This window comes from Salminus brasiliensis, chromosome 17 (assembly GCF_030463535.1).
Source record: "Salminus brasiliensis chromosome 17, fSalBra1.hap2, whole genome shotgun sequence".
Taxonomy (NCBI): Eukaryota; Metazoa; Chordata; class Actinopteri; order Characiformes; family Bryconidae; genus Salminus; species Salminus brasiliensis.
The window spans coordinates 32,361,367-32,376,026 of NC_132894.1; the positions used below are offsets into that span (position 1 = coordinate 32,361,367).

Below are 14,660 nucleotides of genomic sequence, written 5' to 3' on the forward strand. Positions count from 1 at the left end.
ATTCCCTGCTTTTCTCTGGAATGTCGCCGAGTTGGCTTTCAAAATAATCAGCTACAATTAGACTATTGATAGCAGAGGAAAGGCGATGCCAAGGCACACATAGAGCGCTCTGACACGCTTGACCAAACCACATCCGGACAGGAATCAAGTCTTCACAAAATGACTCATGGTCAGATAAATGATGGCCTTCGTAGATCATTAGTGTAACGCTTAGAGTCTTTATACCCATCGTTTACTGGAGCTTTCTACTTTTAGCTGTCTTAAAAAAGAAGACTCCAGCATTTTGGAGATGGAGATCTACCTTATCCCCATCTGCTGTATCTGTAGCTCTCTTCTGATTCCAATCAGAACTGAAAAGCATTTGGCTGAAGCATCTGCCCATTAGCCTCCATTATAAGTCCATTTTAACTCTGAAGCTAGTACATGTTCAAGCTACTGTCCATGGCAATAACTGTAGAAAACATGCACCGCGAAATGTCTCTCAGAAGTAAAGCAACCACTGGGTTAGCACCTCTCTGGTAGCAGTATGATGTGTAGCTCCGCCCACCTCCATATGTTTCCATTATAAAACAGCCCATTTTTTCATCTCATTTTCCTCTGTTTTTATTTGGCACTTTCACTGGTAAAGCATTCCACTTCCCAGACAAACTGGGTATCCACAGAGGAAATCTGCTCTGCTTCTGTGCTGTAAGCTCAGTGAAGGAGGTCTGAGACATGCATGCTCTGAGTAGATGAGTCTAGTTCCGCCTCTAGTCTCTACTGCGTGGACTCTGGTTGCAAATTTGACAACATGGCTTCATTTGCATAGGGAAGGGAAACATGGCATCCTTGTTTTCTTTCGGCAATGCCATTGAAAAACCACCTGTAGATATGTTTGTAATAGAGAAGTGTGAGTCCTAAAGAAACGAAAAGATTTTTAAAAGATTCTTCATCATCTTACAAACATGGTTCTCTATTAAACCAAAAGTGGTTCTTCTAAGGTATCACTCAAAACACTACTTAAAGTACCTTGAAGTAGTCTTTTCTAGTACAGGCTCCTACAACGTGTGTTTGTGACTGTACAGCTCTGCCTTAGGGAATCAAATGCATCTAAGGATTATCCTGAGGCCTTGAGAGCACTTTCCTCCTATCCTCCACTCCCTACTTTAGTGATCCTATTAGCAAAGCACTGGAATGGTGGCTGCTGACCTGAAGCACACACTAACGGACATTTGTTATGATTATTATTATTATTATTATTATTATAATATTATTATAAATACACTAGACATACAGAGATATGTAGACACCCCTATTACTGAAAAACACCCATTGCTGGTGTTTAGTGGACACACAGCTTGTATAATCTCCACAGAAAACCATTGAGTAGTAGAGTGGGACACTCTGACGCAGCCACATTAGCCTAAGGTCACCAAACCCAATGCCAAGCATGGGCTAGAGGGGTATAAAGCCCCAAGCTTTGGGCTGTGGGGATCTCTGCAGTGATGGAACTCCAAAGCACCATTCCAACATCTAGTGCAAATCCTTCCAGGAAGACGGCTGCAGCAGATGATGATGAAGAAGAAGATGACATTCTCGTTCTTATTGTTGTTATTGTTTTGCATTCTAGGTGACAACGTGCAAAAACACAATATAAAACAGATCATACAAGCCTCACTAAAACAAGACAGACATCCTTTGTGTCTGAGATGATATAATAATGATAAACATTATATTTTTGCTTTTCGTTTCATTATTTTTTGCAAGTAAGAAACCAATAAACTAAAACCATAAATACTAAATACGCAGTTTGGGTTTGATGGAAGGTGTACCACTTACTGGAGTCTCTGTTCCCCTCTCGCATCAATGACCTGTGGGGCACCACTGTTATGCAGTTGGGAAACATGTGCAATCGCATCCCTGCCCATTATGATAATTTTGCACCCTGTCACATGACAACTCTGACAGCGATGATCAGTAAGTTCAAATAGGAAAATATTAATGTATCATGTATATATTATGTGTATGCAGTTACCTATATGTTATGATAAAATATCCCATATGTATTATATGTGTAAGAACCTGTATGAAACCAGTAATATATGCCCGAGCATTATTAACATATGCTAGTACCTACATGTAGCAATAATAATATATTCTATAAGCATTTCTTATAAATAAGGACCTACAGTATATATTACAATGTATCTGTATGTATTATGTTTATAGACTCATAGAACAAGCTGCACTTCAGCACCACGGAGAGCGACCACTGGCCAGTAGGATACTCAGCTACAGAACTTCACACTGGTTAATAAGACTTTATACTGGGTGATAAGACTTCATACTGGGTGATAAGACTTCAAACTGGGTGATAAAACTTCATACTGGGTTATAAAACTTCATACTGGGTGATAAGACTTTATACTGGGTGGTATAACTTTCTTCTGGGTGATAAAACTTCATACTGGTTAATAAGATTTTATACTGGTTAATAAGACTTCATACTGGGTGATAAAACTTTATACTGGTGATAAAACTTCATACTGATTAATAAGACTTCATACTGGGTGATAAGACTTCATACTGGGTGATAAGACTTCATACTGAGTGATAAGACTTCATACTGGTTAATAAGACTTCATACTGGGTGATAAGACTTCATACTGGGTAATAAGACTTCATACTGGGTGATAAGACTTCATACTGGGTAATAAGACTTCATACTGAGTGATAAGACTTCATACTGGTTAATAAGACTTCATACTGGTTAATAAGACTTCATACTGGGTGATAAGACTTCATACTGGGTGATCTGCCCCATTAGTAAACACCTCCTATTGATCTACAGCTCTTGCCAGTGCTAATCCTCGTCACTAAACTTCCATCTGCTGGAGGGAGTTAGCTGGATTACCGATGCCTCACGTCACCACCCCGGGCTGCAGGCAGCGCCACGCGGTATTTTTAGTGGGGATTTACACAGTGTGTGTGTGTGTGTGTGTGTGTGTGTGTGCGTGCCTGCATGCGCGCGCGCGCGCGCGTGGTAGCAGCAGGGTGTCCAAAACGGCTCAGGAGCTTTTAACAGCAGCTCGGTGGCTCCGCCGCTCTCCGGTCATTCATGTCTGAGGTGGTCTAAAGGCTCGCGCTGCCAGCATGTCTCTGAGTCCGCCGCAGGTGGGGAACATACCGTGGAGGAACAACAACTTCAGCCTGATGAGCAAAGATCCTCCACTGTCTGACCAGGGCGAGACCATCATAGGAGTCTACCTGCTGCTGCTGGGTGGGTTTTCAGCTCAGGCTCGAGCTTTTCTCCAAGTTTTTGGGCTCGGGGGTCTTATTTGGACCACTGTGACTTGAATAGCTCTTAAAGCTCTTAAAGCTTTGGGGGGTTAATGGGGGGTTCTAGCAGATCGGTGGTGGATTGCATTCGCTAGACTACAGGCAGCTCGACTGGTAATTAAGCTCTTCAATGTTCACTCATTTGAATCAAGTGCACTTACTGCCTTAGTGTTGATCAGGGTAGCAGGAAGTGTTAAGTGCCTCTTTAACTTCCTGTCTGCAGCCCTGATACAATAAGGCTGGTTAAATTAGGATGGTTTCTGGAAAAAGGTCATGGGTCAGTACATTTCTGTACTGTATCTATAGAGCAGCTGGATTACACTCTCCTCTGACCTGTTTCAGCAGCTTTATTGAGCTCGGTCTATCCTAACCCTAACTCTATCCATTTATCTCTGTGTACTGTCTACCTACCTGCCCAAATGTTTGTGGACACCCCTTCTAATGAATGCATTCAGCTACTTTAAGGTGCAAATGCAGAGAAGTACCTGAACCTATTGGCACCATGCTGCCTAATGCCAGGCGTGGGCTAGAAGGGGTATAAAGCCCCCCAGCATTGAGCTGTGGAGCAGTGGAAGAGCTGTGTTCTCTGGAATGATGGTGGTGGAGCTCCATCCAGTACTTTTGGGATGAGATGGGGAGTTGAGGTCTAGTAGAAAGCCTTCTTGTCTCTCCTGGACAGTAGAGACTCTAAAGTTACTCCAACAAAAGCAAGCAATGCTTTTTTAATATTCTTGATTTCAGAAGAAATAATTGAGGAACAGGTGTCCCAATACTTTTGTCCTTATACCTATGCACAATACTGTATACCTGTACATGTATGTACAGTCCAGCCGGAAAGTCTGCACACCCCTACTACCTTCTCCATGTTTCTGAAGCCACTCCTTTATTCTCTTGGCTGTGTGCTTTGGGTCATTGTCATGTTGCAAGCTAAACCTTCAAGCCTGCTCCAGGCTGAGATCCAGAGCGCAGGAGCAGGTTTTCTTCGTGGATCTCGGTGTACTTAGCTACATTCGTCTTTTTTCCGTCTATCAGGACTAGACGTCCCGGTCCCACGGCTGAAAAACATCTCCACACCATGATGCTGCCACGGCAATGCTTCACTGTAGGGATGGCATTAGTCAGGTGATGAGCAGAGCCTGGTTTCCTCCAGACATTACGCTTGATATTTGGGCCAAAACGTTCAAATTTGGCGTCATCGGACCAGAGGATATCGTTTCTCATGGTTTGAGAGTCCACTAGGCGGTCCTATGCCTTTCACAAAGGAGTCTGTCTGGCCACTCTACCATAAAGGGGTGATTGTGGAGTGCTGCCTGGATGCTTAATCCTCTGAAAGGTTCTCCCATCTCCACAAACATACGCTGGAGCTTTCTCAGAGTGACCTTAAGGTTCCTGCTTATTTCCCTGGCCAAGGCCCATCTGAATAATTAAAAAGTCAGCAATTATTGTTAATGATTCAGTAACTACCGTAAACTATTAAGTAACTACTGTAAATACTTTAATAACTACCGTAAATAATCCAGTTACTGTATATCATTAGTAACTACTGTGAATTAATAAGTATAACTATAGTAAACTATTCAGTATTCAGTATCTACAGTTATTGTTCATTACCTTCTGCAATTATTCAGTAACTATTGAAATTAGGGGGAAATCTGCTACTATTAATTACTATTAATATTAATTTGGTAACTTCTATTGTATAATTGTATTTGATTAATCATATAAAACAGTAGTTATGAGGACGAGGAACTGACTTAAAAGACCATAGACTTCAAAGTGTTAAAGGCTTACATTGAAATGCCTTTCATTTCACAGAGCGAATTACCATGGAATCACAGAATCGAGCTATTTGTCTATTAATTATTAAATAATTTATTAATTTTATTTCTGCAGGCTGGCTGTCATGGTTTGGAAACAGCATTGTGATCTTTGTCCTGTTTAAGCAGAGGACGTCTCTGCAGCCCACGGATTACCTCACTCTAAACCTGGCCATATCCGACGCCAGTATATCTGTGTTTGGATACTCACGCGGGATCCTCGAAATCTTCAACGTGTTTCGAGACAACGGCTACCTCATCACCTCTGTGTGGACCTGCCAGGTACGATGGTGTGGGTCAAAAAGGGGGTCATATCTCACACTTATGGGTTTCTGTTTCAAGAACAGTCCTAATTTACTCCTACTAGACTATCTTCCAAACCTCTGTTTATTTCTTAGATCAGATCAAGCTGATGTATTTATATGAATGATCTCTGATTGGTTGTGCTGTATTGTGAATGGGCGGGGCTAAACTGCAGTAGGCTGAATATGCAGATATACTGAATATGTTGTGTTTTGTGAGATCAAAACTTGGTGACATCTCTACACAACTACACAAGCAGTGGAGATCAAAGGCAAAATCATATCGAACTGCAGTCCCTTTCTTGCCGTCTCGTCTGAAGCGGATAGACCAGACAACCTGGTGTCCTGTTTTGACTGGATTTGGACAAACATTGTTATTACTTTGCGATAGGTGGCAATCCACAGCTCTGTTAATAGGCCATTAGCACGGCTAGTCCCATTTGAAGAGCGAGCTGGACGTCTGTTTTTTTCTCACCATGTCTTTGAGCTGCTGGACTCAGGGTGTGGCGTTAACAGCGCTAATGCATCCTAGTATCGCGTCCTGCTAAAAGCAAAGTGACGAGGGACTCATTCGCGCTCATTGAAAGGTGCAGAATGGATCTGTGAATAATGACATTTCTATGAATAACCCTGAGATTACACCTTCAGAGCCGAGGTCTTGCTGGTGGATAGGTAATTCGTCTTTAGCTCTGTGTGTAATTTCTCAAAGTGAGGAAAGGTTTTTTTTCAGTACAGAGGAACTGTTAAAAGAACAGAAGGCAAACCATAACACCATGGTATGATTCCTTCAAAATACAGGACAGTAGATAGATGGATAATCTAGAGAAAATTAGACACTCACGGAAGACCTTGTAGACCACCAAAACTCCAGCGTAACCTGGCCAGTATAACCAACATTAACAAGTGGAATGGAAGCTTATGTACCTCACGTAACTTAGACGTAAAGAAAGCTTATAGCCACTAGTTGGCTATTGTAGCTAACTAATAATGGAGCCCTCAAAAATACAGGACTCCATGAAGTAGAAGAAATTAGAAGATATTATTGAGGAGATCAGACATAAAATAATGTCAATGCATAACGAAGGGCAAAGAGAAATGAGAAAATGAGACCTCCAAAACCTGTAGACCACCAAAAGACCAACTCCCTTCATATAAACAAGCGAGATGAGCAACTCCAGCTCCACTCTCGCTCTCTTCACTCTAGTCTCTGTCCATCCTTCCACTGTGAGGAGACTACTCAACGCTCTGGGTTTGAAAGGATGAAGAAAATTGATCAAGACGCTCCTGCAGAGAAAAACAAACAGACCAACAAGAAGAAGATTAGATCAAATCAAACTGCATAAGCTGCTGCTGTTCTCATAAAAATAGACAGACCACATCAGAGTCCAGACCTCAACGTCATTGAATGTGTTTAGGATGACTTGCATGGTTTAGAAGCAGAGAATGCTCTGGCTCTAGGACTGAACTTTGGAGGTATGGGATAAAGGCCGAAGCTCCTCGTGTCGAGATTGAGGTTTAATGGGGAATCGCTGAATTGCCCTCCGAAGCAGATTAATCTGTTCTAGTAGTCACAACTGTTTGTGTCTGCTGGCAGCGAGAGAGCGCGAGAGAGCGCGAGAGAGACTGAATTAGAGAGGATTACAAACTGTAATGCTGGCTGAATCGCAGGACGTGTGTTAGACAGAGAGAGACAGAGACGGATATGTTTAGACATGACCTGTCAATCTGTCCTTAAGAGTCTTGAGAGGATTCCCGTCCCCCCTGCGTGCTGATGATCTCGTCTGTGGTCACTGTGTTATCGTCTGTGCGGACCACCAGCCGCGGAAAAAACGCTCACCTCATTTTAAAGTGTAGTTTGGCGTAAAGAAATTGTCTAAGTTAACTGATCTGTTCATGTTCACTGTCTAAAGTTTGCTTCTTTAGTTTTGCACTGGAGCTGTGAAGCTAACGTAGCTAACAGGTAATGGAAGCTTCCAGCCACAAGTAGCTAATTTCGCTAACAAGTAATAGAGGTTTATCAGCAGTTAATATATGACGTTAATAAGTAATGGAAGCTTACGTTACCCACATAACTTACAAGTAAAGGACACTTATAGCCACCAGTTGGCTAATGTAGCTATGTGATGGAAGCTTATAGCCACCAGTTAGCTAATGTAGCTAACAATTATGGAAACTTATAGCCACCAGTTAGCTAATGTAGCTAACAATTATGGAAACTTATAGCCACCAGTTAGCTAATGTAGCTAACAATTATGGAAACTTATAGCCACCAGTTAGCTAGCTAATGTAGCTAACATGTAAAGGAAGCTTATAGCCACTATTTAGCAAAAGTAGCTAACAAGTAGAGGAAACTTATAGCCACCAGTTAGCTAATGTAGCTAACAAGTAAAGGAAGCTGATAGCCACCAGTTAGCTAATGTAGCTAACAATTATGGAAACTTATAGCCACCAGTTAGCTAATGTAGCTAACAATTATGGAAACTTATAGCCACCAGTTAGCTAATGTAGCTAACAATTATGGAAACTTATAGCCACCAGTTAGCTAGATAATGTAGCTAAATGGAAAGGAAGCTTATAGCCACCAGTTAGCTAATGTAGCTAACAAGTAGAGGAAACTTATAGCCACCAGTTAGCTAGATAATGTAGCTAACAAGTAGAGGAAACTTATAGCCACCAGTTAGCTAATGTAGCTAACAATTATGGAAACTTATAGCCACCAGTTAGCTAGATAATGTAGCTAAAAGGAAAGGAAGCTTATAGCCACTATTTAGCAAAAGTAGCTAACAAGTAGAGGAAACTTATAGCCACCAGTTAGCTAATGTAGCTAACAAGTAAAAGAAACTTATAGCCACCAGTTGGCTAATGTAGCTAACAAGTAAAGGAAACTTATAGCCACCAGTTAGCTAATGTAGCTAACAAGTAAAAGAAACTTATAGCCACCAGTTGGCTAATGTAGCTAAAAGGAAAGGAAGCTTATAGCCACTATTTAGCAAAAGTAGCTAACAAGTAGAGGAAACTTATAGCCACCAGTTAGCTAATGTAACTGCATAATGAAAGCTTATATCCAGCAGTTGGCTTGATCTGTAAGTAGTGTATCATGTGGACTGAGGCGGTAGAGTAATGCTACAGGATTTTACACTAATATGACTCGGGTTAGCCCAGAGTGGCAATGACAGAGACGCCATTCTCTCTGTTACAGTCAGTGTAGCTTCAGCACGATGCCGACGCTGATATTTTAACCTCCTGAGATCCGGACTTTTGCTTGGTGTGCATTTTTAATTTGTCTTTGTGTCTTTGTGCAGGAAGTCTTTCTCCATAAAACAACGTCCTCTTATGAGGCCAAAAGGTCAGAGTTATAAACAGTGAAGTTTCATGGTGCAGAAAAGCATAAATGTAATGTTCCCATATGAGGACGCAGAGTCTCAAGAGATTAATGTGCAAATGCTACATAATGTTGTTTAAGAAATGTTCTAAATTGCTGCTAAACCCACCTTTCTCCTTTCCTAATTCTCTTTCTAATTCCTTAGATGTGAAGCACCACGGACAATTTCCTCACAATTAGCACCAGGCAGCCTCTAAACTGGCTTATTGGATCAAAGCTTTTAGACGCCACAATTAACAGTTTATGAATTATGCTGAATTATGTTCTCCATAAAGAGCCACGAGCATTTACTTCTCGTGTGCATAATTGATTCATCTATTCCAGGAGACAAATTGACAAGCGAACGCCCAGCAAACAGCACAAGGAACAAGGAACTCTTATGTGGTCGACTTTTCTATGAATAGCTTAAGCCTGTATTAGAAATGACTGCATGCTTTCGCATCCCGAGCTGCTAATTACCAGCGACTCGTCTGCCTCAGGATTGGCTGATTCAGTGGTGTTATGTCTCATACTGGTGTTTGTGTCTTCTCCAGGTTGATGGCTTCTTTACACTGCTCTTTGGTCTGGGCAGCATCAACACATTAACCGCCATCAGCATCACTCGATACATCAAGGGATGCCACCCAAACAAAGGTGAGGCGAGAGATTAGAGGCCATGGCCTAAATTTGGGAAAGTCCTGAAAGAGATTCAATATAAAATGCTCCAAGCAGGCCGTTCCTAAAGCAGGTCAATGTCAAAGGTCAATGGCCTTTTAGGTGGTTTGATGTGAAATACTCCATTCACAACAAACGTATTGAGTCAGCACCTGCTGTGATAGTGTCCAGACGTCTGTTACATCTCATAAAGCTCTCACACTAACCGTCCTGCTTAGCCAGCTAACTTCAAGCGTAGTTTGATCTAATCCTGGATTTTCAGGCACTTTTTACTTGTTGGATACATCGCCAAGACGACCTGTGCTACATGCCAAATCTGCTCCAGGTTAAGCAGGTTAAGTTTGGGATTTTGGATCATTAACAGCTCTTGGGGTAATCAGGGCTGAGGTAGATCTCTCCAGTCCTTTGAGAGACTTTTTCTTTTTTCTTTCTTGAGACATTGGCAGAGACAGTCACACTACAAGTGTGTTGTTGCTGTCAGGCAAAAACCTTGCATTTTTATTTTTCAGTTTTTGACGGAATGTGAATCTGGCGGTTGTCCTTTACGTGGTGTTTAAATTTCGTGATGAATGCACCAATAGAAATGCCCCAAAATGACCCTGAATAAAATATTTTTACATTGACGTCCATTGAAAGTTGAGTTTTTTTTCCTTCTCCTGTAAAGTTGTCGTTTTGGAGATACAAGGTTTTATGTGAAAGCTTTTCTTTTAACCAGTGAAAATAATATTAACTTCTCTACGTAATAATAATGAACTTCTTCTTAATGTTTCTTGGCTCCTTTACCTCATGATTATCTGTTTGCTGTAAACATAACGTGCGCACGGCTTTATCCTATGGGCTTGAGTATCTAAACCTGGGTTGACAGAAAAGGGTGTTAACTGCTTTCGTGGAACGAGTTACGCTAAAGCTTCGCAAGACAGGCTCCATTAGCCTGAGACACCTTTGTTTTTAGTTTAGTTTTTAACCCAAATTTCTTCCCTAATTTTAGATTCTTCCCCAATTACCCACTCATTAGTACTCTCTCCAATCCCATGTAATGCTCCTGGCACTGGGAGGGTGAGGACTGACACATGCCCCCTCCACTTGAGCCACATTCACAACCAGCCACCGCCCTTCTCGAACTGCAGCGATGCAAGCCCAGTAGGGGGAAGGGTGGGGTACCCAGTTCTGATGCATCGGCTGGCAGACACACATGCCGACCAACATCATACTGAAGTGATATGGGGAGAGAGAGAGAGCCATCTACTCACCCGGAGAGAGCAAGGCAGATTGTGCTCTCTTGGGCTCCGGATGCTGATGGCAGGCAGCATAAGTGTCAGCGCCTAATACCACTAGACCACTCTGAGCCCCCCAGACACTGTTTTATCACCACTCAAAGCCACTGTTTGGTGGAGAGATACATGAAGCGTGGTATAATGTCCTTTTTCAGGCTTGCCACTATTTTACCATTGTTAATATTACATCTGTATGTCAGAAGATGTGTGTAGGTTCACTGGTGGTGTTTTTACTGTACGTTTTCTACAGTGAAACCCTTTCACACCAAATCCCTCTGACTCTGAAAGACTTGATTTATTATGGAACTTAAATAAATAAACTTAAATAATAAATAATAATAAAATAAAAAACAATAATAAAATAAACATTTTATTATTGTTTTGTATTAAGTATTGGTGCCCCAGATATCCTTACAAACAAAATGTACGCCACATATTTCCACTGTCATGGTACATAATTTCAATTCTGTTATTTTATTTAAATAGAGATTTTAATAAGGGGGCCAATAATCCGGGAAGCCCTGTACAAATCTACAGAGTGAACCTCGGAGTACACTTACTGTACTTAATACAACAATAAAACATCAGGCTGTTTCACAGACTGTGCCTTCTCTTCACAGCACACTGTATAACCAATGCCACTATAGGCACGTGTGTCATATTGATATGGATTGGAGCCGTGTTCTGGTCTGGAGCGCCGCTGCTGGGCTGGGGAAGTTACACAGGTCAGTATGAGTGTTCTGTCAGTGTATATTTACAGTAATTGGCTTTATTAGAAACATCTCCTATGTAAGTCTGCCTACCTTGTAGATGCTTTATAGAGCCATAGAGGTTCTTCCACATGTCCACAGACAGAAGGTGGACGGTACTGAGTGTACGCCTGATTTAATGAGACACAAATAGACAGAAGTGCTGATAAACTGTACAACACTACTGCTTTCACTACTGTTGATGTGTGGTGCGGCCATCTTGGACAGCTGACATGCCCTACTTGGAACTCACAAGAAAATTACATTTTTATTACTTAAATTCACAATTTTTTTATTTGTTTATTTATTTATTTATTTATTTATTTATGTTTTACCTCTATTTCTTAGTATTGTTTCCATGAACATTCAAATGTCCTTCAAGCCCTTGATTAATCCAATTCAGTCCATAAAATCTGTTGTTTCCCTTCTTCTACAGATCGAGGGTATGGTACCTGTGAGATTGACTGGGCAAAAGCAAATTACTCCACCATTCACAAATCCTACATTATCACCATCCTCATCTTCTGCTTCGTCGTCCCTGTGCTGGTCATGCTCTTCTCCTACGTGTCCATCATCAACACGGTAAAGAGAGGAAACGCCATGTCCGCAGAGGGTGACCTGACAGACAGGCAGAGGAAGATCGAGCGGGATGTTACCATCGTGAGTCAGATTTGTTCCTCTGCCACTTAAACATCGACCAGTAGGTTTCTGTTTATCTGTTCCAGAGAGTCCTATTCTATTGGCAATACTTCTCTACAGGCACTAGACAAGCTGTGTGTGTGCATCCGCATATATGGGTGAACCTTAAAGTAGCTGAATGCATTCATTAGAAGGGTGTCCACAGACATTTGGACATAGAGTGTCTTGGATGATTGACCACTCCAGTTCTCACCAGTTTGACCTGCTCTCTGTTCTATCTCAGGTCTCTATAGTAATCTGCACAGCGTTCATCCTGGCTTGGTCTCCGTACGCTGTAGTCTCCATGTGGTCAGCCTGGGGCTTTCACGTGCCAAACCTGACCAGCATCTTCACCCGCCTGTTTGCCAAGTCGGCCAGTTTCTACAACCCCCTCATCTACTTCGGCCTCAGCTCCAAGTTCCGCAAAGACGTGGGTGTGCTGCTGCCCTGCGCCAGAGAGGGTAAAGATGCCGTCCGGCTTAAACGCTACAAACACATCAAAGGCAAAGGTGAAGGCCCATCCCCGGCCGTCCACATCCCACGCCACAGGCCCAGGGTTGAGGGAGCGGAGGGACGCAGTCCGGAACGAATAAACAATGAAAAGAAGCCTCGGCCTGGTGGAGATCCTCCCAACCCTGCCCCCAGCCCTGACTCTGGAGTGGGAAGTCGACCCCCCAGCCCTCCACTAGCTAACCAGGAGGTGTATTTCATTGAGGTGCCCCAAGCGTCCGAATCCGTGGAGTACGAGTGTGACAGATTGTAGAACGCTTGTTTCATTTATAATTGTCATATTTTCCAGTTTTTATATGAATGATAATTGGATGAAACTGAATTATTTGAGATGTAGACCAGAAATGCTATTTTTCTATAAGAATATTATTCTGTATGTAAGAGTTATAATGTGAAAATAAATATTTAAAGTTTACCCTGTTCTCCCCATCAATGACACAGAACACTCATAAAAGAATAGATAGACAGACCAATATGTAGGTAAGTAGGTAGGTAGGTAGATATGTAGATAGACAGATATGTAGATAGACAGACAGTTAGACATGTAAATAGATTAGGTAGATAGATAGACATACAGATAGATATGTAGATATACAGACATACAGATATGTAGATAAACAGACAGATAGATAGACATGTGAATATATTAGGTAGGTAGATAGACAGATAGATATGTAGATAGACAGATATGTAGATAAACAGACATAGATAGATAGACATGTGAATATATTAGGTAGGTAGACAGATAGATATGTAGATAGACAGATATGTAGATAAACAGACATAGATAGATAGACATGTGAATATATTAGGTAGGTAGACAGATAGATATGTAGATAGACAGATATGTAGATAAACAGACAGATAGATAGATAGACATGTGAATATATTAGGTAGGTAGATAGACAGATATGTAGATAGACAGATATGTAGATAAACAGACAGATAGATAGATAGACATGTAAACAGATTAGGTAGGTAGATAGACAGACATGTAAATAGGTTAGGTAGACAGACAGACATACAGATAGATAGATAGATAGATAGATAGACATGTAAGTAGTTTAGGTAGATAGACAGACAGACAGACAGATAGATTTGTAGATAGGTAGATAGATAAGGACAAAAGTTTTGAGACACCTGCTCATTCATTGTTTCTTCAGAAATCAAGGTTATTAAAAAAATGATTGCGGAGCACTGCTGTAAGGACTTCATTACCTTCAGCACCAAGATTGTTGGCAAGGTCTATATGTTGGATGATCACCACCCCACCTCATCCCCAACTCATCCAAAAAGCACTGGACGGACCACCATCATTCCAGATAACCACCTTCCAGTTCTAGCGCTACTGATCTAGCCAACATTTGGCATTACACATGATGCCAGTAGGTTCATGTGTATCTGCTGAATGCATTCAGTAGAAGGGCTGTCCACAAGCATTTGAACCATACATAATGAAATCAGTTATTTACACAAACCATTAAACTCTACATGACACGGGCCTTTTAATAAAGAAGGGCTCGTTTCTGAGCACTACTGAGCACACTCTGAACTGAGTCATCCCAGGACGGCAGTATTCTGCAGCACCTGATTTTACTGCCTACATGACTCAGAACATCACTTTTAAACATCAGATGATCTCTCAACACTTACCCTACTATTATACTCCTCTCTGTGTAGCTGTGGACACTGCACTGACCTTCTCTGTAGGCCTTTGTCCCCTCATACACAGTCATGTGAAAAAATCAGGACACATCAGGACATAAAAAAAAAACCCTTTTTTAGATGCTGTAGGTTGACATTAACTGTAGTTGACGTTTCAGGATTGTTGGAGTTCCTTTACATCCTGTGGTCTGCTCTTAGGCTGAACTTGCTAGGATGTCCTGACCTGGCCTTGCTGGCGTGTGTTTTAAAAGTTCTCCATTGGAACGATCTGATCTGTTGTTAAATCCCTTCCTCATTTTTCTTTACTTTAT

General features: G+C 41.6%; 1 protein-coding gene across 1 annotated transcript; it reads left to right on the top strand.

The window, feature by feature from the left end:
* Positions 1-3,132: 3,132 nt before the first annotated feature.
* On the top strand, positions 3,133-12,937 carry opn6a (opsin 6, group member a). Its single transcript, XM_072660710.1, has 6 exons — positions 3,133-3,259; positions 5,212-5,417; positions 9,353-9,452; positions 11,368-11,472; positions 11,933-12,156; positions 12,419-12,937. Exons 1-6 carry the CDS (start codon positions 3,133-3,135, stop codon positions 12,935-12,937), a joined length of 1,281 nt encoding a protein of 426 aa, XP_072516811.1.
* The last annotated feature ends 1,723 nt before the right edge of the window (positions 12,938-14,660 follow it).

Coding starts and splice junctions, on each gene's coding strand:
- opn6a (XM_072660710.1), top strand. CDS start 3,133: ATGTCTCTGAGTCCGCCGCAGGTGGGGAACATACCGTGGAGGAACAAC. Junction 3,260..5,211: donor AGTCTACCTGCTGCTGCTGG/GTGGGTTTTCAG, acceptor TTATTTCTGCAG/GCTGGCTGTCATGGTTTGGA. Junction 5,418..9,352: donor CCTCTGTGTGGACCTGCCAG/GTACGATGGTGT, acceptor TGTCTTCTCCAG/GTTGATGGCTTCTTTACACT.